Source organism: Salvelinus fontinalis, chromosome 32 (assembly GCF_029448725.1).
Source record: "Salvelinus fontinalis isolate EN_2023a chromosome 32, ASM2944872v1, whole genome shotgun sequence".
NCBI classification, from domain to species: Eukaryota; Metazoa; Chordata; class Actinopteri; order Salmoniformes; family Salmonidae; genus Salvelinus; species Salvelinus fontinalis.
Genome location: NC_074696.1, coordinates 14,790,202 through 14,815,015, shown reverse-complemented (window position 1 = coordinate 14,815,015; position 24,814 = coordinate 14,790,202). Strand labels below are relative to the sequence as shown.

Genomic DNA, 24,814 nt, shown 5'->3' with positions numbered 1-24,814 from the left:
ACTACTGAGCAATATTGAAGTGTCTTGATTTTCCACTTATTGCAATTGTGGAAGAGGGAATAGCAATGCAATTTAGTCTCATGGCCAATAGGTGGTGGTAGCTGCTTGCCATTTACACAAGCCATAGAAAGACAACAAGAAGTGTGAATCCAGAATAGAATAGATGTGTGTCCAGAATGGCTGATGTTGGCTACCACATCCATCATTGAACTCTAACACCAGGGTATAGGCCTCCTTTATGCTGGCATAGGATCCATCTCATGTCAAAACTTCAGGTAAAGTATCTTCATAGACATAGGAATGGACAATGGTAGCCAACATCATAGGTTCATGGACACAGGAATCATAGGAGATGATTGTGGACTACAGGAAAAGGAGGAGGGAGCACGCCCTCATTCTCATCGACAGGGCTGTAGTGGAGCAGGTTGAGAGCTTCAAGTTCCTTGGTGTCCACATCACCAACAAACTATCATGGTCCAAGCACACCAAGACAGTTGTGAAGAGGGCACGACAAATCTTATTCCCGCTCAGGAAACTAAAAAGATTTGGCATCAAAAGGTTCTACAGCTGCAACATCGAGCGCATCCTGACTGGTTGCATCACTGGCTGGTATGGAAACTGCTCGGTCCTGCCATCCAGGACCTCTATACCAGGCGGTGTCAGAGGAAGGCCCTAAAAATTGTCAAAGACCCCAACCACCCCAGTCATAGACTGTTTTCTCTACTACCGCATGGCAAGCGGTACTGGAGTGCCAAGTCTAGGACCAAAAGGCTTTTCAACAGCTTTTTCCCCCAAGCCATAAGACTCCTGAACAGGTAATCAAATGGACTATTTGCATTATACCCCCCCAACCCCTCTTTTACGCTGCTGCTACTCTGTTTATCATATATGCATAGTCACTTTAACTATACATTCATGAACGTACTACCTCAATTAGCTCCACTAACCGGTGCCCCCGCACATTGGCTACCCAGACAATCTGCATTGTGTCCCGCCTACCACCACCCTTCAACCCCTCTTTTACGCTACTGCGACTCTCTGTTTATCATATTTGCATAGTCACTTTAACCATACCTACATGTACATACTACCTCAATTAGCCTGACTAATCGGTGCCTGCATGTAGCCTCGCTACTGTTATAGCCTCGCTACTGTTATAGCCTCGCTACTGTATATAGCCTCGCTACTGTTATAGCCTCGCTACTGTATATAGCCTCGCTACTGTATATAGCCTCGCTACTGTTATAGCCTCGCTACTGTTATAGCCTCGCTACTGTATATAGCCTCGCTACTGTTATAGCCTCGCTACTGTTATAGCCTCGCTACTGTATATATATATATATATATATATATATATATATTATTATTATTTATTTTTTTCACCTTTATTTAACCAGGTAGGCTAGTTGAGACCAAGTTCTCATTTGCAACTGCGACCTGGCCAAGATAAAGCATAGCAGTGTGAACAGACAACAACACAGAGTTACACATGGAGTAAACAATAAACAAGTCAATAACATGGTAGAAAAAAAGAGAATCTATATACAATGTGTGCAAAAGGCATGAGGAGGTAGGCAATAAATCGAATAATTACAATTTAGCATATTAACACTGGAGTGATAAATCATCAGATGATCATGTGCAAGTAGAGATACTGGTGTGCAAAAGAGCAGAAAAGTAAATAAATAAAAGCAGTATGGGGTGAGGTAGGTAAATTGGGTGGGCTATATACCGATGGACTATGTACAGCTGCAGCGATCGGTTAGCTGCTCGGATAGCAGATGTTTAAATTTGTTGAGGGAGATAAAAGTCTCCAACTTCAGAGATTTTTGCAATTCGTTCCAGTCGCAGGCAGCAGAGAACTGGAAGGAAAGGCGTCAAAATTAGGTTTTGGCTTTAGGGATGATCAGTGAGATACACCTGCTGGAGCGCGTGCTACGGGTGGGTGTAGCCATCGTGACCAGTGAACTGAGATAAGGCGGCACTTTACCTAGCATAGCCTTGTAGATGACCTGGAGCCAGTGGGTCTGACGACGAACATGTAGCGAGGGCCAGCCGACTAGGGCATACAGGTCGCAGTGGTGGGTCGTATAAGGTGCTTTAGTAACAAAACGGATGGCACTGTGATAAACTGCATCCAGTTTGCTGAGTAGAGTATTGGAAACTATTTTGTAGATGACATCGCCGAAGTCGAGGATCGGTAGGATAGTCAGTTTTACTAGGGTAAGTTTGGCGGCGTGAGTGAAGGAGGCTTTGTTGCGAAATAGAAAGCCGACTCTAGATTTGATTTTGGATTGGAGATGTTTGATATGAGTCTGGAAGGAGAGTTTGAAGTCTAGCCAGACACCTAGGTACTTATAGATGTCCACATTTATTTTTTATTTTTTATTTAACCTTTATTTAACCAGGTAGGCAAATTGAGAACACGTTCTCATTTACAATTGCGACCTGGCCAAGATAAAGCAAAGCAGTTCGACACATACAACAACACATAGTTACACATGGAGTAAAAACAAACATATAGTCAATAATACAGTGAAAAAAATAAAAAAATAAAATAAATAAATAAATAAAAATAAAAATAAATAAAAATAAGTCTATATACAATGTGAGCAAGTGAGGTGAGATAAGGGAGGTGAAGGCAAACAGATATATGTATAAATAAATAAAAATATAAAAAGGCCATGGAGGCGAAGTGAGTACAACACAGCAAGTAAAATAAAAACTAAAAAAAACACTGGAATGGTTGGTTTGCATTGGAAGAAAGTGCAAAGTAGAGACAGAAATAATGGGGTGCAAAGGAGCAAAATAAATTAATAAATAAATACAGTAGGTAAAGAGGTAGTTGTTTGGGCTAAATTGTAGATGGGTTATGTACAGGTGCAGTAATCTATGAGCTGCTCTGACAGCTGGTGCTTAAAGCTAGTGAGGGAGATAGGTGTTTCCAGTTTCAGAGATTTTTGTAGTTCGTTCCAGTCATTGGCAGCAGAGAACTGGAAGGAGAGGCGTCCAAAGGAAGAATTGGTTTTGGGGGTGACTAGAGAGATATACCTGCTGGAACGCGTGCTACGGGTAGGTGCTGCTATGGTGACCAGCGAGCTGAGATAAGGGGGGACTTTACCTAGCAGGGTCTTGTAGATGACCTGGAACCAATGGGTTTGGCGACGAGTATGAAGCGAGGGCCAGCCAACGAGAGTGTACAGGTCGCAGTGGTGGGTAGTATATGGGGCTTTGGTGACAAAACGGATGGCACTGTGATAGACTGCATCCAATTTATTGAGTAGGGTTTTGGAGGCTATTTTGTAAATGACATCACCGAAGTCGAGGATTGGTAGGATGGTCAGTTTTACAAGGGTATGTTTGGCAGCATGAGTAAAGGATATATTCTAGGTCGGAACCGTCCAGGGTGGTGATGCTAGTCGGGCGTGCGGGTGCAGGCAGCGAACGGTTGAAAAGCATGCATTTGGTTTTACTAGCGTTTAAGAGGAGTTGGAGGCCACGGAAGGAGTGTTGTATGGCATTGAAGCTCGTTTGGAGGTTAGATAGCACGATGTCCAAGGAAGGGCCAGAAGTATACAGAATGGTGTTGTCTGCGTAGAGGTGGATCAGGGAATCGCCCGCAGCAAGAGCAATATCATTGATATATACAGAGAAAAGAGTCGGCCCGAGAATTGAACCCTGAGGTACCCCCATAGAGACTGCCAGAGGACCGGACAGCATGCCCTCCGATTTGACACACTGAACTCTGTCTGCAAAGTAGTTGGTGAACCAGGCAAGGCAGTCATTAGAAAAACCGACGCTACTGAGTCTGCCGAAAAGAATATGGTGATTGACAGAGTCGAAAGCCTTGGCCAGGTCGATGAAGACGGCTGCACAGTACTGTCTTTTATCGATAGCGGTTATGATATCGTTTAGTACCTTGAGCGTGGCTGAGGTGCACCCGTGACCGGCTCGGAAACCTCGCTACTGTTATAGCCTCGCTACTGTTATAGCCTCGCTACTGTTATAGCCTCGCTACTGTATATAGCCTCGCTACTGTATATAGCCTCGCTACTGTTATAGCCTCGCTACTGTTATAGCCTCGCTACTGTATATAGCCTCGCTACTGTATATAGCCTCGCTACTGTTATAGCCTCGCTACTGTTATAGCCTCGCTACTGTTATAGCCTCGCTACTGTATATAGCCTCGCTACTGTTATAGCCTCGCTACTGTATATAGCCTCGCTACTGTTATAGCCTCACTACTGTTATAGCCTCACTACTGTTATAGCCTCGCTACTGTTATAGCCTCTCTACTGTATGTAGCCTCACTACTGTATATAGCCTCGCTACTGTTATAGCCTCACTACTGTTATAGCCTCACTACTGTTATAGCCTCGCTACTGTTATAGCCTCTCTACTGTATATAGCCTCACTACTGTATATAGCCTCACTACTGTTATAGCCTCACTACTGTTATAGCCTCGCTACTGTATATAGCCTCTCTACTGTATGTAGCTTCTCTACTGTATATAGCCTCGCTACTGTTATTTTCACTGTCTTTTTACTCTTGCTTTTATTTCTTTACTTAACTATTGTTCACCTAATACCTATTTTTTACTTAAAAATTGCACTGTTGGTTAGAGCCTGTAAGTAAGCATTTCACTGTTGTTTTTGGCGCGTTTGACAAATAAACTTTGATTTGACATCATTTAACAGAATTTTCTTCGATTTTGAATGCTGGAATATGCTTTTGTCAATCGTTGTTTCATGGTGAGTTATTGATAGTGTGCCTGCCATGAAAGGAACTTGTTTTGAGGCAGCTAGGGGCCCTTGTCCCCCATAGAATGTAATGATCTAGAATATGTTGAGTGACTCTCAGCACGCCACCGACTGGTCAGGTAAGCTGTTTGAAGTGTTTATCCGACCCCCAAAAAAGTAATACTTTTTAGGGGGTAAATTGTCCCCCCACTTCTGAAACCAAAGTTGCGCCCCTGTGTTTGGTTATGGGAAGCTGAGAGAGAAATCACTGGTCGTTAGATAGATAGATAGATAGATAGATAGAAAGATAGATAGATAGATAGATAGATAGATAGATAGATAGATAGATAGATAGATAGATAGATAGATAGAGAAAAATAAAGTAATTTGAATTGAATTGAGAGGGAGGGAGTGCTAGAGGAATAGGCGGAGAAATTCATTCACAAACATCAATTGAATCCGATGCTCTCTCTTTATCTCTCTCTCACTATTCTTTCGCCTCTTCTCCCTCTCACACACTGTAACGGTGGTTCTCCTCCTCTTCAACCGAAGAGGAGGAGTAGTGATTGAACCAAGGCTCAGCGGGTTGTGAATACATAATTTAATAAAGACACGACAAAACAATGAAGACAGAAAACGACCTAGACTTGAATAAACTACAAAATAACAAAACCGAAATGTATAGACAGACCTGAACAATACGAACTTACAAATAACACGAAGAACGCACGAACAGGGAAAAATAGACTACACAAAATGACGATGTACAAAAACAAACCGAACAGTCCCGTATGGTGCGACAAACACTGACACAGGAGACAACCACCCACAACGAACACTGTGAAACAACCTACCTAAATATGACTCTCAATTAGAGGAACGCCAAACACCTGCCTCTAATTAAGAGCCATACCAGACAACCCTAAACCAACATAGAAACAGACAACATAGAATGCCCACCCAAACTCACGTCCTGACCAACTAACACATACAACAAACTAACAGAAATAGGTCAGGAACGTGACACACACTAATTTAATGTAGCATGTGTAAAAGAAACTGAACACAGATTTTACTGAGTTACAGTTCATAAGAAAATCTGTCAACTGAAATAAATTAATTAGGCCCTAATCTATGGATTTCACATGACTGGGAATACAGATTATCATCTGTTCATCACAGAAACCTTAAAAAAAAAAGTTGGGGCATGGATCAGAAAACCAGTCAGTATCTGGTGAGACCAGCATTTGCCTAATGCAGTGCGACACATCTCCTTCACATAGAGTTGATCAGGCTGTTGATTGTGGCTTGTGGAATGTTATCCCACTCCTATTCAATGGCTGTGCCAAGTTGCTGGATATTGGTCGGAATTGCAACACGCTGTCGTACACGTCGGTCCAAAGCATCACAAGCTTGCTCAAATGGTGACATGTCTGGTGAGTATGCAGGCCATGGAAGAACTGGGAAGTTTTCAGCTTCCAGGAGTTGTGTACAGATCATTGCAACATGGGGCCGGGCATTATCATGCTGAAACATGAGGTGATGGCGGATGATGAATGGCATGACAATGGGCCTCAGGATCTCTTCATGGTTTCTCTGTGGATTCAAATTGCCATCGATAAAATGCAATTGTGTTTGTTGTCCGTAGCTTATGCCTACCCATACGTTAACCCCACCGCCACCTTGGTTCACATCAGCATTCCGCTCGTCCACACAACGTCATACATGCTATCTGCCATCTGCCCGGTACAGTTGAAACTGGGATTAATCCGTGAAGAGCACACTTCTCCAGCATGCCAGTGGCCATCGAAGGTGAGCATTTGCCCACTGAAGTCGATTACGAGGCCGAACTGCAGTCAGGCCAAGACCCTGGTGAGGACGACGAGCATGCAGATGAGCTTCCTTGACGCGGTTTCTGACAGTTTGTGCAGAAATTATTCGGTTGTGCAAACCCACAGTTTCATCAGCTGTCCAGGTGGCTGGTCTAAGATGATCCCACAGGTGAAGAAGCCGGATGTGGAGGCCCTGGGCTGGCGTGGTTACACATGGTCTGCGGTTGTGAGGCCGGTTGGACATACTGCCATATTCCCTGAAATGACGTTGAAGGCAGCTTATGGTAAAGAAATGAACATTACATTCTCTGGCAACAGCTCTGGTGGTCATTGCTCCAGTCAGCATGCCAATTGCACACTCCCTCAAAACAAGACATCTGTGGCATTGTGTTTTTTGACAAAACGGCACATTTAGAGTGGCCTTTTACTCTCCCCAGCACAAGGTGCACCTGTTTAATGATCATGATATTTAATCAGCTTCTTGATATGCCACACCTGTCAGGTGGATGGATTATCTTGGCAAAGGACAAATGCTCACTATCAGGGATGTAAACACATTTGTGCACAACATTTTTGCGAAATAAGGTTTTAATGCTTATGGAACATTTCTGGGATCTTTTATTTCAGCTCATGAAACATGATACCAACACTTTACATGTTGCTGATATATTCTTGTTCAGTATAGATCCCCTACATACTGGTCTTGACGAGAAGAAGAAAAAAGCTGTTCAGGGAGGGTCTGCGCTGTTCAACCTGTCCAGTAAATGTTGATGAGGAGTTCAGATGGAGTGGAGTCTTGTTAAAGCTGAAATATGTAACTTTTTGTGCTACCCGATCAGATTCACATAGTATTGTGAGTTATAGATCTGTCATCGTCGTTAGAAGGAAGTCTATGAAGTGGTAGATCTGTTCTATGTGTGCTATTTCTATACTTCCTGTTCTTAGGATTTGTTTTTAAATTTTTTGCTTTCGCTTTTAGTACACTAACTTCAAACAGTTGAAAATTAAATATTTTTGGTTTTTTGAAAATATATTTTATTGCGGTTTAGATGGTACAACGATTCGATACACCAGTGGTCACCAACCAAGATCACTTTCTGAGTCAAATTACAAGCCGAGATCTACTGCTCAGATTTTTTTTTAAATATGAAATGTAAGCATATGCAACATTAACCAATTAAAACAATTCTGTAGCAATGAGGTTTGTGCAGTAAGCTATTGGCCCAATATATTATCACTGCATATTGGCTATAGTTGAATTGCAAATGTTGTTCTTCTCAGACCATTTTGAAATTAATTTGTTGTTTTACTTGTGAGGCACAGCTGAGTGAGCATAATAATTAGCTTCTTTTTTTTTACTGAACTGACGGCCTGCATCTGATGGTCAGTCTGAGAGGAGCGAGGGAGCAGTGTTGACACATGAAATGGTTCAAAATGGGAACACTTTGCCTTCCCGGCACTAGGGCTGCCTATCGCCAAAAACACGAAACCAATTTTAAAAAATATGAACGCAAGGCTTTATCGTTAGCTTTTTTATAGACATGTTTGGAGATCGATTAGGAATGTCTTGGAGATTGAGCAGTCGATTGTGATCGACCGGTTAGTGACCACTGCTCTACGCTATACATTGCTTGTTTTCTCACATAAACTGAAATTAAGAGAACTATTCGAATTTTTGCAAACAGGAAATGGCAGAGCGATTTCTGCATATTGCACCTTTAACGTCCAAAAGTGGATGTCCTGTCACAGGCTTTCTTTCCATTTCCCTTGAAAACCAGAACCTCCAGTTGTTGGGGACTCAAATACAAACACAGTGTCTGACTGTCTAAAGTAAAAAACAGTGGTAACGGCAACCAGATGGTGGGAGGAACAAGGCCTACCAGAGTCTAGCACACACTCACACACACACAAACACACACACACACACACTGTGCAGGGCCTAGCGGAACCCAGCGGAGCTCAGAAAACAGTGGGCAATCAGAGCCTCATCAGACCTAGTGAACCCCTGCCAAGTCCTACTAGACCCAGAGAAGGCAAAGAGGCGTAGTCTCCGCACTGTCTTTTTACTGCCCACCAAGGACAAATAAGGCACAGGCTTTACTACACAAATATATGTGTCTGTCCTGTCTCGCTCTGGGATGGCCTCCATATCAAATATACAACCTGGATGTCGGTGAGGGAGAAATGGATATACTGTTTTCTTCTCTATGTTGGTGGTTTTTGTGAATGTCTCTGATGATATTTTGTCCTACAAGTAGTTTGTCCTTATGAACCCATGTTTGGATATTTGTCCTAATTATATAGATCATGAGGTTCCTTGATCCAAGAAATAGTACTGGCTCTCTGGGAGAGGCAGTGAGATGCTACTGGCCGTCTGGGAGAGGCAATGAGATTCTACTGTCTGTCTGGGAGAGGCAGTGAGATTCTACTGGCTCTCTGGGAGAGGCAGTGAGATTCTCCTGGCTCTCTGGGAGAGGCAGTGAGATGCTACTGGCTGTCTGGGAGAGGCAGTGAGATTATACTGGCTGTCTGGGAGAGGCAGTGAGATTCTACTGTCTGTCTGGGAGAGGCAGTGAGATGCTACTGGCTCTCTGGGAGAGGCAGTGAGATTATACTGGCTCTCTGGGAGAGGCAGTGAGATTCTACTGGCTCTCTGGGAGAGGCAGTGAGATGCTACTGTCCGTCTGGGAGAGGCAGTGAGATTCTACTGGCTGTCTGGGAGAGGCAGTGAGATTCTACTGTCTGTCTGGGAGAGGCAATGAGATGCTACTGGCTGTCTGGGAGAGGCAGTGAGATTCTACTGGCTGTCTGGGAGAGGCAGTGAGATTCTACTGGCTCTCTGGGAGAGGCAGTGAGATACTACTGTCCGTCTGGGAGAGGCAGTGAGATTCTACTGTCTGTCTGGGAGAGGCAGTGAGATTCTACTGGCTGTCTGTTAGAGGCAGTGAGATGCTACTGGCAACCTCAAACTTCAAATCAAGACAATGACAATGGATTTGGATGGATCAATATCTTGTGATGGTTATAATATTCATTTTAGAAAGGCTGTAACCTAACAAAATGTGGAAAAAGTGAAGGGGTCTGAATACTTTCCGAATGCACTGTTTTTGGGAGGCTATTGAGTTGAACAGAGTGGGAGAACTCTATCTGACCTCACTATCTGTAAGACATTAGGTAAGAGCATCATTACCTTGCTTACATCCACAGTTTTATAATACACATGCTAACCATTGTAATCAAAGTGCTGAACTTTGAACTCTATCTGTCGACAATGAAAGATACAGAGAGCGTTGGCTTCTTTCTTTAATCTAATTTATCTCTCTGTTTTCCTAGAAGAGAGGTACATTTTCACTGTTGGGGAATGTAACGTTCTCTCTGGCTCAATCATCATCAAAATATCCCTATTTCCAACAATCCACTTTCTCTCTCCATCCCCTCCTTTAGTACACTGAAGAAGAAAAAAATGTTCTTAAATGGTTCTTCCTCAGCACTTAAGGTTCCTCTGAGAACTCTTGCCCGATGAATAACCTTTGAGTTAAGTGTGGGGTTCTAAATGTGGCATCTAAGGTTCTTCAGAATTCTAAAAGGTTCTTGAAATGTGTGGAAGCCTGCAGATACACTATGTCCCTTTCATAGCACACAGCAAATTGGCCAGTATTAACGAGTGTTGATTTTTCAGTGTAACATTTCTGGTGTTTAATTCAAGAGTTAAATTAACACTGCAAAGAGTTCAGTTAAATTAACACTGCAAAGAGTTCAGTTAAATTAACACTCAGTGGTGTAAAAGAACCCCAGTGTTGGTGTTAATAACCACAGTTGAACCAAAACCACGCCCATCATTAACACATTTCCCAGCATGCTCTATTGGAGGTTGATCTGTAGAATTGTTTTATTCAATATCTATGTTTTTGCATGTATATTGATGAAATTATCTTATGCTACTCAATATAACGTATATTGTTCTAAACTATTCCAGGCGGAATATATATGTACAATATATACATACAGTTGTATTAAAAAGTTTGGGCACCCCTGACAATTTCCATGATTTCCATTTATAAATAATTGGGTGTTTGGATCAGCAATTTCATTTTGATCTATCAAATAACTGATGGACACAGTAATATTTCAGTAGTGAAAGGAGGTTTATTGGATTAACAGAAAATGTGCAATATGCATCAAAACAAAATTAGACAGGTGCATAAATGTGGACACCCCAATAGAAAAATCACATCAATATTTAGTAGAGCCTCCTTTTGCTAAAATAACAGCCTCTAGACACTTCCCATAGCCTCTAATGAATGTCTGGATTCTGGATGAAGGTATTTTGGACCATTCCTCCTTACAAAACATCTCCAGTTCAGTTAGGTTTGATGGTTGCCGAGCATGGACAGCCCGCTTCAAATCATCCCACAGATTCTCAATGATATTCAGGTCTGGGGACTGGGATGGCCATTCCAGAACATTGTACTTGTTCCTCTGCATAAATGCCCGGGTAGATTTTGAGCAGTGTTTTGGGTCGTTGTCTTGTTGAAATATCCAGTGCCGGTGTAACGTCAACTTTATGACTGATTCTTCAACATTATTCCCAAGAATCTGCTGATATTGAGTGGAATCCATGCGGCCACACAGCCCCACAGCATGATGGAACCCCCACCAAATTTTACTGTGGGTAGCAAGTGTTTTTCTTGGAACGCTGTGTTCTTTTGCCGCCATGCATAACGTCCCTTGTTATGACCAAATAACTCAATCTTTGTTTCATCAGTCCACAGCACCTTATTCCAAAATGAAGCTGGCTTGTCCAAATGTGCGTTTGCATACCTCAAGCGACTCTGTTTGTGGAGTGTGTGCAGAAAAGGCTTCTTCCGCATCACTCTCCCATACAGCTTCTCCTTGTGTAAAGTGCGCTGAATTGTTGAACGATGCACAGTGACACCATCTGCAGCAAGATGATGTTGTAGGTCTTTGGAGGTGGTCTGTGGGCTGTTTTTGACCGTTCTCGCCATCCTTTGCCTTTGCCTCTCCGATATTTTACTTGGCCTGCCACTTCTGGCCTTAACAAGAACTGTGCCTGTGGTCTTCCATTTCCTCACTATGTTCCTCACAGTGGACACCGACAGCTTAAATCTCTGCGATAGCTTTTTGTAGCCTTCCTCTAAACCATAATGTTGAACAATCTTTGTTTTCAGGTCATTTGAGAGTTGTTTTGAGGCCCCCATGTTGCCACTCTTCAGAGGAGAGTCAAAGAGAACAACAACTTGCAATTGGCCACCTTAAATACCTTTTCTCATGATTGGATGCACTTGTCTATGAAGTTCAAGGCATAATGAGCTCCCCAAACCAATTGTGTGTTCCAATTATTCAGTGCTAAGTAGTTACAGGTATTCAAATCAACAGAATGACAAGGGTGCCCACATTTTTGCATAGCCTATTTTTCACATCTGATTTAATTTCATACAACTTAATATTGCTACACTAACAATCTTTGTCTGGACAATACCCCAGTACTCAGCTTTTATTAGAAAATGAATGGCATGCCACTGTGATCATTTTCTGTGACGACAGAGTCAATTATTATGCAGCCTCAGAGGGGTGCCCAAACTTTTTCATACGACTGCATATTGTTCTAAACTATTCCAGTTACTTGGACTTATTGCACTTGTTACTGAAATGGTTGTTCCAGTTTAGATGTTTAAGTTAGTCTCATTTCTTAGTCTTCCCAACCCTAGCAATTATTCTTAATGCAGTTTGCGGGTGAATAATAATTCAAGTTGTTAGATATCCCCACTCTCGCTGGATTCCAACAGGAATTACACATCACTTTGCAAGCCAGCATAATGTGACTTGGAGGCCTGATGTGGCCTGTAACCCATGAGTTTCAGTCCACTGTATTAGAGTAAAACTAGGCCCTCAGAAGAAATCCTTATAAAATATACATTATATTATCTTAAATCATTTATTTTAATAACAACACTTAGGATCTCGCTTGGTGAAGACCACAAGACTAAACATTTATTAACCCAACAACCATGTCTCTGTCACTAGTAAACACAGTCATGGGTGGTAGAATTCACTCAAAATTGCACCATGGGAAATATATAAATAAGGCTTAAAACCCTACAGCGGGGCTATCTAATTCCGGTCCAGGAGTTCCAAAACATTTCTGGTTTTGGATTTTAGTATGGTTCTTCAGAGACCTTAAAATGGTTCAGCCTTGGCATCGCTCTTAAGAACCTCCTCAGAGTTGTTTTACCATCCTCCTTCTCTTTGGCCTCCTCTCCCATCTCATCTCTTCTCTCTGCTATATTTCTGTTTTCCCATCCTCCTTCTCTTTGGCCTCCTCTCCCATCTCATCTCTTCTCTCTGCTATATTTCTGTTTTCCCATCCTCCTTCTCTTTGGCCTCCTCTCCCATCTCATCTCTTCTCTCTGCTATATTTCTGTTTTCCCATCCTCCTTCTCTTTGGCCTCCTCTCCCATCTCATCTCTTCTCTCTGCTATATTTCTGTTTTCCCATCCTCCTTCTCTTTGGCCTCCTCTCCCATCTCATCTCTTCTCTCTGCTATATTTCTGTTTTCCCATCCTCCTTCTCTTTGGCCTCCTCTCCCATCTCATCTCTTCTCTCTGCTATATTTCTGTTTTCCCATCCTCCTCCTCTTTGGCCTCCTCTCCCATCTCATCTCTTCTCTCTGCTATATTTCTGTTTTCCCATCCTTCTTCTCTTTGGCCTCCTCTCCCATCTCATCTCTTCTCTCTGCTATATTTCTGTTTTCCCATCCTTCTTCTCTTTGGCCTCCTCTCCCATCTCATCTCTTCTCTCTGCTATATTTCTGTTTTCCCATCCTTCTTCTCTTTGGCCTCCTCTCCCATCTCATCTCTTCTCTCTGCTATATTTCTGTTTTCCCATCCTTCTTCTCTTTGGCCTCCTCTCCCATCTCATCTCTTCTCTCTGCTATATTTCTGTTTTCCCATCCTCCTTCTCTTTGGCCTCCTCTCCCATCTCATCTCTTCTCTCTGCTATATTTCTGTTTTCCCATCCTCCTCCTCTTTGGTCTCCTCTCCCATCTCATCTCTTCTCTCTGCTATATTTCTGTTTTCCCATCCTCCTTCTCTTTGGCCTCCTCTCCCATCTCATCTCTTCTCTCTGCTATATTTCTGTTTTCCCATCCTCCTTCTCTTTGGCCTCCTCTCCCATCTCATCTCTTCTCTCTGCTATATTTCTGTTTTCCCATCCTCCTCCTCTTTGGCCTCCTCTCCCATCTCATCTCTTCTCTCTGCTATATTTCTGTTTTCCCATCCTCCTTCTCTTTGGCCTCCTCTCCCATCTCATCTCTTCTCTCTGCTATATTTCTGTTTTCCCATCCTCCTCCTCTTTGGCCTCCTCTCCCATCTCATCTCTTCTCTCTGCTATATTTCTGTTTTCCCATCCTTCTTCTCTTTGGCCTCCTCTCCCATCTCATCTCTTCTCTCTGCTATATTTCTGTTTTCCCATCCTTCTTCTCTTTGGCCTCCTCTCCCATCTCATCTCTTCTCTCTGCTATATTTCTGTTTTCCCATCCTCCTTCTCTTTGGCCTCCTCTCCCATCTCATCTCTTCTCTCTGCTATATTTCTGTTTTCCCATCCTCCTTCTCTTTGGCCTCCTCTCCCATCTCATCTCTTCTCTCTGCTATATTTCTGTTTTCCCATCCTCCTCCTCTTTGGCCTCCTCTCCCATCTCATCTCTTCTCTCTGCTATATTTCTGTTTTCCCTTCCTTCTTCTCTTTCGCCTCCTCTCCCATCTCATTTCTTCTCTCTGCTATATTTCTGTTTTCCCATCCTCCTTCTCTTTGGCCTCCTCTCCCATCTCATCTCTTCTCTCTGCTATATTTCTGTTTTCCCATCCTCCTTCTCTTTGGCCTCCTCTCCCATCTCATCTCTTCTCTCTGCTATATTTCTGTTTTCCCATCCTCCTTCTCTTTGGCCTCCTCTCCCATCTCATCTCTTCTCTCTGCTATATTTCTGTTTTCCCATCCTCCTCCTCTTTGGCCTCCTCTCCCATCTCATCTCTTCTCTCTGCTATATTTCTGTTTTCCCATCCTCCTTCTCTTTGGCCTCCTCTCCCATCTCATCTCTTCTCTCTGCTATATTTCTGTTTTCCCATCCTCCTCCTCTTTGGCCTCCTCTCCCATCTCATCTCTTCTCTCTGCTATATTTCTGTTTTCCCATCCTTCTTCTCTTTGGCCTCCTCTCCCATCTCATCTCTTCTCTCTGCTATATTTCTGTTTTCCCATCCTTCTTCTCTTTGGCCTCCTCTCCCATCTCATCTCTTCTCTCTGCTATATTTCTGTTTTCCCATCCTCCTTCTCTTTGGCCTCCTCTCCCATCTCATCTCTTCTCTCTGCTATATTTCTGTTTTCCCATCCTCCTTCTCTTTGGCCTCCTCTCCCATCTCATCTCTTCTCTCTGCTATATTTCTGTTTTCCCATCCTCCTCCTCTTTGGCCTCCTCTCCCATCTCATCTCTTCTCTCTGCTATATTTCTGTTTTCCCATCCTTCTTCTCTTTCGCCTCCTCTCCCATCTCATTTCTTCTCTCTGCTATATTTCTGTTTTCCCATCCTCCTTCTCTTTGGCCTCCTCTCCCATCTCATCTTTTCTCTCTGCTATATTTATGAACCAGAGCTTCCGTAAGCCACATCCAAGCATTCATATGCATTCAATCCTGGGCTGTGGCTCCTGCGGGCAGAGGCTGCTATGCAGGCTTAAGCTAGTGGGTAATCAGTGAAAACCTTCCCTCCTGCTTCCCGCATACCTTTACCGCTGCGTGACGTACTACACACTCACACACACACACACACACACACACACACACACACACACACACACACACACACACACACACACACACACACACACACACACACACTCTCACTCTCACTCTCACTCTCACTCTCACTCTCACCGAGATACTGTCCCTTGCCCTCTCGGAAGGGAGGTCCCACAGGGCCCTTCATCATGGGCTGCATGTACTTCATCTGGGGCATGGGGGGGTAGCCTCCTCCAAGGACACGGCCCCCCAGCAGCAGCAGCACACAGACAGGAGCCAACAGCATGGTCATCAGACTCCCCGGCTCCATGTTTAGCCGCTAGCAACTGGATTGGAGAGAATGAGAAAATGAGAGGTTGAGATATTCATGATTGTTTGGTCATTGGACTGTGTGTGAGAGAGAGAGAGAGAGAGAGAGTAAATCTCAGTAAGACCAAAATAATGGTGTTCCAAAAAAGGTCCAGTCGCCAGGACCACAAATTCCATCTAGACACCGTTGCCCTAGAGCACACAAAAAACTATACATACCTCGGCCTAAACATCAGCACCACAGGTAACTTCCACAAAGCTGTGAACGATCTGAGAGACAAGGCAAGAAGGGCATTCTATGCCATCAAAAGGAACATAAATTTCAACATACCAGTTAGGATCTGGCTAAAAATACTTGAATCAGTCATAGAGCCCATTGCCCTTTATGGTTGTGAGGTCTGGGGTCCGCTCACCAACCAAGATTTCACAAAATGGGGCAAACACCAAATTGAGACTCTGCATGCAGAATTCTGCAAAAATATCCCCTAATACCCACTAATTATCAAAATCCAGAAAAGAGCCGTTAAATTCTACAACCACCTAAAAGGAAGCGATTCCCAAACCTTCCATAACAAAGCCATCACCTACAGAGAGATGAACCTGGAGAAGAGTCCCCTAAGCAAGCTGGTCCTAGGGCTCTGTTCACAAACACAAACACAAACACACCCCACAAAGCCCCAGGACAACAGCACAATTAGACCCAACCAAATCATGAGAAAACAAAAAGATAATTACTTGACACATTGGAAAGAATTAACAAAAAAACAGAGCAAACTAGAATGCTATTTGGCCCTAAACAGAGAGTACACAGTGGCAGAATACCTGACCACTGTGACTGACCCAAACTTAAGGAAAGCTTTGACTATGTACAGACTCAGTGAGCATAGCCTTGCTATTGAGAAAGGCCGCCGTAGGCAGACATGGCTCTCAAGAGAAGACAGGCTATGTGCACACTGCCCACAAAATGAGGTGGAAACTGAGCTGCACTTCCTAACCTCCTGCCCAATGTGTGACCATATTAGAGACACATATTTCCCTCAGATCACACAGATCCACAAATAATTCGAAAACAAATCCAACTTTGATAAACTCCCATATCTACTGGGTGAAATTCCACAGTGTGCCATCACAGCAGCAAGATTTGTGACCTGTTGCCACAAGAAAAGGGCAACCAGTGAAAAACAAACACCATTGTAAATACAACCCATATTTATGCTTACTTATTTTAACTTGTGTGCTTTAACCATTTGTACATTGTTACAACACTGTATATATTTAATATGACACTCGTAATGTCTTTATTGTTTTGAAACTGTTGTATGTGTAATGTTTACTGTTGATTCGTTTTGTTTGTTTCACTTTTGTGTATTGTCTACCTCATTTGCTTTGGCAATGTTAACACATGTTTCCCATGCCAATAAAGCCCCTTGAATTGAATTGAATTGAAGTGAGAGAGAGATGAAGAGAGAGAGAGAGAGAGAGAGAGAGAGCTGAGAGGAGAGGAGAGAGAGAGAGAGAGAGGTGAAGAGATACACAGAGAGAGAGAGAGAGAGAGAGAGAGAGAGAGAGAGAGAGAGAGAGAGAGAGAGAGAGAGAGAGAGAGAGAGAGAGAGAGAGAGAGATGAAGAGAGACAGAGAGAGAGGAAAGAGGTGGAGAGAGGGAAGAGGCAAACGAGAGGGAGAGAGAGAGAGAGAGAGCAGTGGTAGCGCAGGGGTTGGTACTTGGCTGGCTGAATTTGTTTACATTTGATCATGTGTGAGGAGGATTCATGCCCTTGACATCACAAGAGCTTAGATTTTGGTCATTCCAGAGAACAAAACCGTATTCTCTAAATGACAAATAATACTCAATAATCAGATGATGCAGAACATATCTGGTTAACATTAGAACTCTACTGCCAGTGAGTCAGTCTGGTTAACATTAGAACTATACAGCCAGTGAGTCAGTCTGGTTAACATTAGAACTCTAGTGCCAGTGAGTCAGTCTAGTTAACATTAGAACTTTACAGCCAGTGAGTCAGTCTGGTTAACATTAGAACTCTAGTGCCAGTGAGTCAGTCTGGTTAACAGTAGAACTTTACAGCCAGTGAGTCAGTCTGGTTAACATTAGAAGTCTAGTGCCAGTGAGTCAGTCTGGTTAACAGTAGAACTTTACAGCCAGTGAGTCAGTCTGGTTAACATTAGAACTCTACTGCCAGTGAGTCAGTCTGGTTAACATTAGAACTCTACAGCCAGTGAGTCAGTCTGGTTAACATTAGAACTCTACAGCCAGTGAGTCAGTCTGGTTAACATTAGAACTCTACAGCCAGTGAGTCAGTCTGGTTAACATTAGAACTCTAGTGCCAGTGAGTCAGTCTGGTTAGCATTAGAACTCTACTGCCAGTGAGTCAGTCTGGTTAACATTAGAACTCTAGTGCCAGTGAGTAAGTCTGGTTAACATTAGAACTCTACTGCCAGTGAGTCAGTCTGGTTAGCATTAGAACTCTACTGCCAGTGAGTCAGTCTGGTTAACATTAGAACTCTAGTGCGAGTGAGTCAGTCTGGTTAGCATTAGAACTCTACTGCCAGTGAGTCAGTCTGGTTAACATTAGAACTCTACAGCCAGTGAGTAAGTCTGGATAACATTAGAACTCTAGTGCCAGTGAGTCAGTCTGGTTAGCGTTAGAACTCTACTGCCAGTGAGTCAGTCTGGTTAACAGTAGAACTTTACAGCCAGTGAGTCAGTCTGGTTAACATTAGAAGTCTAGTGCCAGTGAGTCAGTCTGGTTAACAGTAGAACTTTAAAGCCAGTGAGTCAGTCTGGTTAACATTAGAACTCTACTGCCAGTGAGTCAGTCTGGTTAGCATTAGAACTCTACTGCCAGTGAGTCAGTCAGGTTAACAATATAACTCTAGTGCCAGTGAGTCAGTCTGGTTAGCATTAGAACTCTACTGCCAGTGAGTCAGTCTGGTTAACAGTAGAACTTTACAGCCAGTGAGTCAGTCTGGTTAACAGTAAAACTTTACAGCCAGTGAGTCAGTCTGGTTAACATTAGAACTCTACAGCCAGTGAGTAAGTCTGGTTAACATTAGAAATCTAGTGCCAGTGAGTCAGTCTGGTTAACATTAGAATTCTAGTGCCAGTGAGTCAGTCTGGTTAACATTAGAACTCTACTGCCAGTGAGTCAGTCTGGTTAACATTAGAACTCTACAGCCAGTGAGTCAGTCTCATTAACATTAGAACTCTAGTGCCAGTAAGTCAGTCTGGTTAGCATTAGAACTCTACTGCCAGTGAGTCAGTCTGGTTAACAGTAGAACTTTACAGCCAGTGAGTCAGTCTGGTTAACATTAGAACTCCAGTGCCAGTGAGTCAGTCTGGTTAACATTAGAACTCTACTGTCAGTGAGTCAGTCTGGTTAACATTAGAATTCTAGTGCCAGTGAGTCAGTCTGGTTAACATTAGAACTCTAGTGCCAGTAAGTCAGTCTGGTTAACATTAGAACTCTACAGCCAGTGAGTAAGTCTGGTTAACATTAGAACTCTAGTGCCAGTGAGTCAGTCTGGTTAGCATTAGAACACTACTGCCAGTGAGTCAGTCTGGTTAACAGTAGAACTTTACAGCCAGTGAGTCAGTCTGGTTAACAGTATAACTTTACAGCCAGTGAGTCAGTCTGGTTAACATTAGAACACTACAGCCAGTGAGTCAGTCTGGTTAACAAGAGAACTCTAGTGCCAGTGAGTCAGTCTGTTTAACATTAGAACTCTAGTGCCAGTGAGTCAGTCTGGTTAACATTAGAACTCTACTGCCAGTGAGTCAGTCTCGTTAACATTAGAAATCTACTGCCAGTGAGTCAGTCTGGTTAACATTAGAACTCTACAGCCAGTGAGTCAGTCTGATTAACATTAGAACTCTAGTGCCAGTAAGTCAGTCTGGTTAGTATTAGAACTCTACTGCCAGTGAGTCAGTCTGGTTAACAGTAGAACTTTACAGCCAGTGAGTCAGTCTGGTTAACATTAGAACTCTAGTGCCAGTGAGTCAGTCTGGTTAACATTAGAACTCTACTGCCAGTGAATCAGTCTGGTTAACATTAGAATTCTAGTGCCAGTGAGTCAGTCTGGTTAACATTAGAACACTAGTGCCATTGATTCAGTCTTGTTAACATTTGAACTCTAGTGCCAGTAAGTCAGTCTGGTTAACATTAGAACTCTAGTGCCAGTAAGTCAGTCTGGTTAACATTAGAACTCTACTGCCAGTGAGTCAGTCTGGTTAACAAGAGAACTCTACTGCCAGTGAGTCGGTCTGGTTAGCATTAGAACTCTAGTGCCAGTGAGTCAGTCTGGTTAACATTATAACTCTACTGACAGTGAGTCAGTCTGTTTATCATTAGAACTCTACTGCCAGTGAGTCAGTCTGGTTAACATCAAAACTCTACTGCCAGTGAGTCAGTCTGGTAAACAGTAGAACTTTACAGCCAGTTAGTCAGTCTGGTTAACATTAGAACTGTACTGCCAGTGAATCAGTCTGGTTAGCATTAGAACTCTACTGCCAGTGAGTCAGTCTGGTTAGCATTAGAACTCTACTGCCAGTGAGTCAGTCTGGTTAACATTAGAACTCTACAGCCAGTGAGTAAGTCTGGATAACATTAGAACTCTAGTGCCAGTGAGTCAGTCTGGTTAGCGTTAGAACTCTACTGCCAGTGAGTCAGTCTGGTTAACAGTAGAACTTTACAGCCAGTGAGTCAGTCTGGTTAACATTAGAAGTCTAGTGCCAGTGAGTCAGTCTGGTTAACAGTAGAACTTTAAAGCCAGTGAGTCAGTCTGGTTAACATTAGAACTCTACTGCCAGTGAGTCAGTCTGGTTAGCATTAGAACTCTACTGCCAGTGAGTCAGTCAGGTTAACAATATAACTCTAGTGCCAGTGAGTCAGTCTGGTTAGCATTAGAACTCTACTGCCAGTGAGTCAGTCTGGTTAACAGTAGAACTTTACAGCCAGTGAGTCAGTCTGGTTAACATTATAACTCTACTGCCAGTGAGTCAGTCTGGTTAACATTAGAACTCTACAGCCAGTGAGTCAGTCTGGTTAACATTAGAACTCTAGTGCCAGTGAGTCAGTCTGGTTAACATTAGAACTCTACAGCCAGTGAGTCAGTCTCATTAACATTAGAACTCTAGTGCCAGTGAGTCAGTCTGGTTAGCATTAGAACTCTACTGCCAGTGAGTCAGTCTGGTTAACAGTAGAACTTTACAGCCAGTGAGTCAGTCTGGTTAACATTAGAACTCCAGTGCCAGTGAGTCAGTCTGGTTAACATTAGAACTCTACTGTCAGTGAGTCAGTCTGGTTAACATTAGAATTCTAGTGCCAGTGAGTCAGTCTGGTTAACATTAGAACTCTAGTGCCAGTAAGTCAGTCTGGTTAACATTAGAACTCTACTGTCAGTGAGTCAGTCTGGTTAACATTAGAATTCTAGTGCCAGTGAGTCAGTCTGGTTAACATTAGAACTCTAGTGCCAGTAAGTCAGTCTGGTTAACATTAGAACTCTAGTGCCAGTGAGTCAGTCTGGTTAACATTAGAACTCTACAGCCAGTGAGTCAGTCTGGTTAACATTAGAATTCTAGTGCCAGTGAGTCAGTCTGGTTAACATTAGAACTCTAGTGCCAGTAAGTCAGTCTGGTTAACATTAGAACTCTAGTGCCAGTGAGTCAGTCTGGTTAACATTAGAACTCTACAGCCAGTGAGTCAGTCTGGTTAACATTAGAACTCTACTGCCAGTGAGTCAGTCTGGTTAACAAGAGAACGCTACTGCCAGTGAGACGGTCTGGTTAGCATTAGAACTCTAGTGCCAGTGAGTCAGTCTGGTTAACATTATAACTCTACTGCCAGTGAGTCAGTCTGGGTAACATTAGAACTCTACTGCCAGTGAGTCAGTCTGGTTAACATTAGAACTCTACTGCCAGTGAGTCAGTCTGGTTAACAAGAGAACTCTACTGCCAGTGAGTCAGTCTGGTTAGCATTAGAACTCTAGTGCCAGTGAGTCAGTCTGGTTAACATTATAACTCTATTGCCAGTGAATCAGTCTGGTTAGCATTAGAACTCTAGTGCCAGTGAGTCACTCTGGTTAACATTAGAACTCTACAGCCAGTGAGTCAGTCTGGTTAACATTAGAACTCTACAGCCAGTGAGTAAGTCTGGTTAACATTAGAACTCTAGTGCCAGTGAGTCAGTCTGGTTAGCATTAGAACACTACTGCCAGTGAGTCAGTCTGGTTAACAGTAGAACTTTACAGCCAGTGAGTCAGTCTGGTTAACAGTATAACTTTACAGCCAGTGAGTCAGTCTGGTTAACATTAGAACACTACAGCCAGTGAGTCAGTCTGGTTAACAAGAGAACTCTAGTGCCAGTGAGTCAGTCTGTTTAACATTAGAACTCTAGTGCCAGTGAGTCAGTCTGGTTAACACTAGAACTCTACTGCCAGTGAGTCAGTCTGGTTAACATTAGAAATCTACTGCCAGTGAGTCAGTCTGGTTAACATTAGAACTCTACAGCCAGTGAGTCAGTCTGATTAACATTAGAACTCTAGTGCCAGTAAGTCAGTCTGGTTAGTATTAGAACTCTACTGCCAGTGAGTCAGTCTGGTTAACAGTAGAACTTTACAGCCAGTGAGTCAGTCTGGTTAACATTAGAACTCTAGTGCCAGTGAGTCAGTCTGGTTAACATTAGAACTCTACTGCCAGTGAACCAGTCTGGTTAACATTAGAATTCTAGTGCCAGTGAGTCAGTCTGGTTAACATTAGAACACTAGTGCCATTGATTCAGTCTTGTTAACATTTGAACTCTAGTGCCAGTAAGTCAGTCTGGTTAACATTAGAACTCTAGTGCCAGTAAGTCAGTCTGGTTAACATTAGAACTCTACTGCCAGTGAGTCAGTCTGGTTAACATTAGAACTCTACTGCCAGTGAGTCAGTCTGGTTAACATTAGAATTGTACTGCCAGTGAGTCAGTCTGTTTAGCATTAGAACTCTACTGCCAGTGAGTCAGTCTGGTTAACAGTAGAACTCTACTGCCAGTCAGTCAGCCTGGTTAGCATTAGAACTCTACTGCCAGTGAGTCAGTCTGGTTAACATTAGAACTCTAGTGCCAGTGAGTCAGTCTGGTTAACATTAGAACTGTACTGCCAGTGAGTCAGTCTGGTTAACATTATAATTCTAGTGCCAGTAAGTCCGTCTGGTTAACATTAGAACTCTACTGCCAGTCAGTCAGTCTGGTTAACAAGAGAACTCTACTGCCAGTGAGTCGGTCTGGTTAGCATTAGAACTCTAGTGCCAGTGAGTCAGTCTGGTTAACATCAAAACTCTACTGCCAGAGAGTCAGTCTGGTAAACAGTAGAACTTTACAGCCAGTGAGTCAGTCTGGTTAACATTAGAACTGTTCTGCCAGTGAATCAGTCTGGTTAACATTAGAATTCTAGTGCCAGTGAGTCATTCTGGTTAACATTAGAACTCTAGTGCCAGTAAGTCAGTCTGGTTAACATTAGAACTGTCCTGCCAGTGAGTCAGTCTGGTTAACATTAGAACTCTACTGCCAGGGAGTCAGTCTGGTTAACATTAGAACTCTACTTCCAGTGAGTCAGTCTGGTTAACATTATAACTCTTCTGCCAGTGAGTCAGTCTGGTTAACATTATAACTCTACTGCCAGTGAGTCAGTCTGGTTAACATTAGAACTCTACTGCCAGTGAGTCAGTCTGGATAACATTAGAACTCTAGTGCCAGTAAGTCAGTCTGGTTAACATTAGATCTCCAGTGCCAGTAAGTCAGTCTGGTTAACATTATAACTCTACTGCCAGTGAGTCAGTCTGGTTAACAAGAGAACTCTACTGCCAGTGAGTCGGTCTGGTTAGCATTAGTACTCTAGTGCCAGTGAGTCAGTCTGGTTAACATTAGAACTCTACTGCCAGTGAGTCAGTCTGGTTAACATTAGAACTCTACTGCCAGTGAGTCAGTCTGTTTAGCATTAGAACTCTACTGCCAGTGAGTCAGTCTGGTTAACAGTAGAACTCTACTGCCAGTCAGTCAGCCTGGTTAGCATTAGAACTCTACTGCCAGTGAGTCAGTCTGGTTAACATTAGAACTCTAGTGCCAGTGAGTCAGTCTGGTTAACATTAGAACTGTACTGCCAGTGAGTCAGTCTGGTTAACATTATAATTCTAGTGCCAGTGAGTCATTCTGGTTAACATTAGAACTCTACTGCCAGTGAGTCAGTCTGGTTAACATTAGAACTCTAGTGCCAGTAAGTCAGTCTGGTTAACATTAGAACTCTAGTGCCAGTAAGTCAGCCTGGTTAACATTAGAACTCTACTGCCAGTGAGTCAATCTGTTTAACATTAGAACTCTACTGCCAGTGAGTCAGTCTGGTTAACATTAGTACTCTAGTGCCAGTGAGTCAGTCTGGTTAACATTAGAACTCTACTGCCAGTGAGTCAATCTGTTTAACATTAGAACTCTACCTCCAGTGAGTCAGTCTGGTTAACATTAGTACTCTAGTGCCAGTGAGTCAGTCTGGTTAACATTAGAACTCTACTGCCAGTGAGTCAGTCTGGTTAACATTAGAACTCTACTGCCAGTGAGTCAGTCTGTTTAGCATTAGAACTCTACTGCCAGTGAGTCAGTCTGGTTAGCATTAGAACTCTACTGCCAATGAGTCAGTCTGGTTAACAGTAGAACTCTACTGCCAGTCAATCAGCCTGGTTAGCATTAGAACTCTACTGCCAGTGAGTCAGTCTGGTTAACAGTAGAACTCTACTGCCAGTCAGTCAGCCTGGTTAACATTAGAACTCTACCGCCAGTCAGTCAGCCTGGTTAACATTAGAACTTTACTGCCAGTGAGTCAGTCTGGTTAACAGTAGAACTCTACTGCCAGTGAGTCAGTCTGGTTAACAGTAGAACTCTACTGCCAGTCAGTCAGCCTGGTGTGCATTAGAACTCTACTGCCAGTGAGTCAGTCTGGTTAACAGTAGAACTCTACTGCCAGTGAGTCAGTCTGGTTAACAGTAGAACTCTACTGCCAGTCAGTCAGCCTGGTTAGCATTAGAACTCTACTGCCAGTGAGTCAGTCTGGTTAACAGTAGAACTCTACTGCCAGTCAGTCAGCCT

General features: G+C 43.1%; 1 protein-coding gene across 1 annotated transcript in view; it reads right to left on the bottom strand.

The window, feature by feature from the left end:
- LOC129830803 (collagen alpha-2(VIII) chain-like) overlaps window positions 1-24,814 on the bottom strand; it is a 108,839-nt gene that overhangs the window by 6,959 nt on the left and 77,066 nt on the right. The window contains exon 2 of the mRNA XM_055893543.1: window positions 15,513-15,703. Coding sequence (XP_055749518.1) covers window positions 15,513-15,687 — 175 coding nt within the window. The 5' untranslated portion in view covers window positions 15,688-15,703. The remainder of the gene's footprint in view (window positions 1-15,512; window positions 15,704-24,814) is intronic.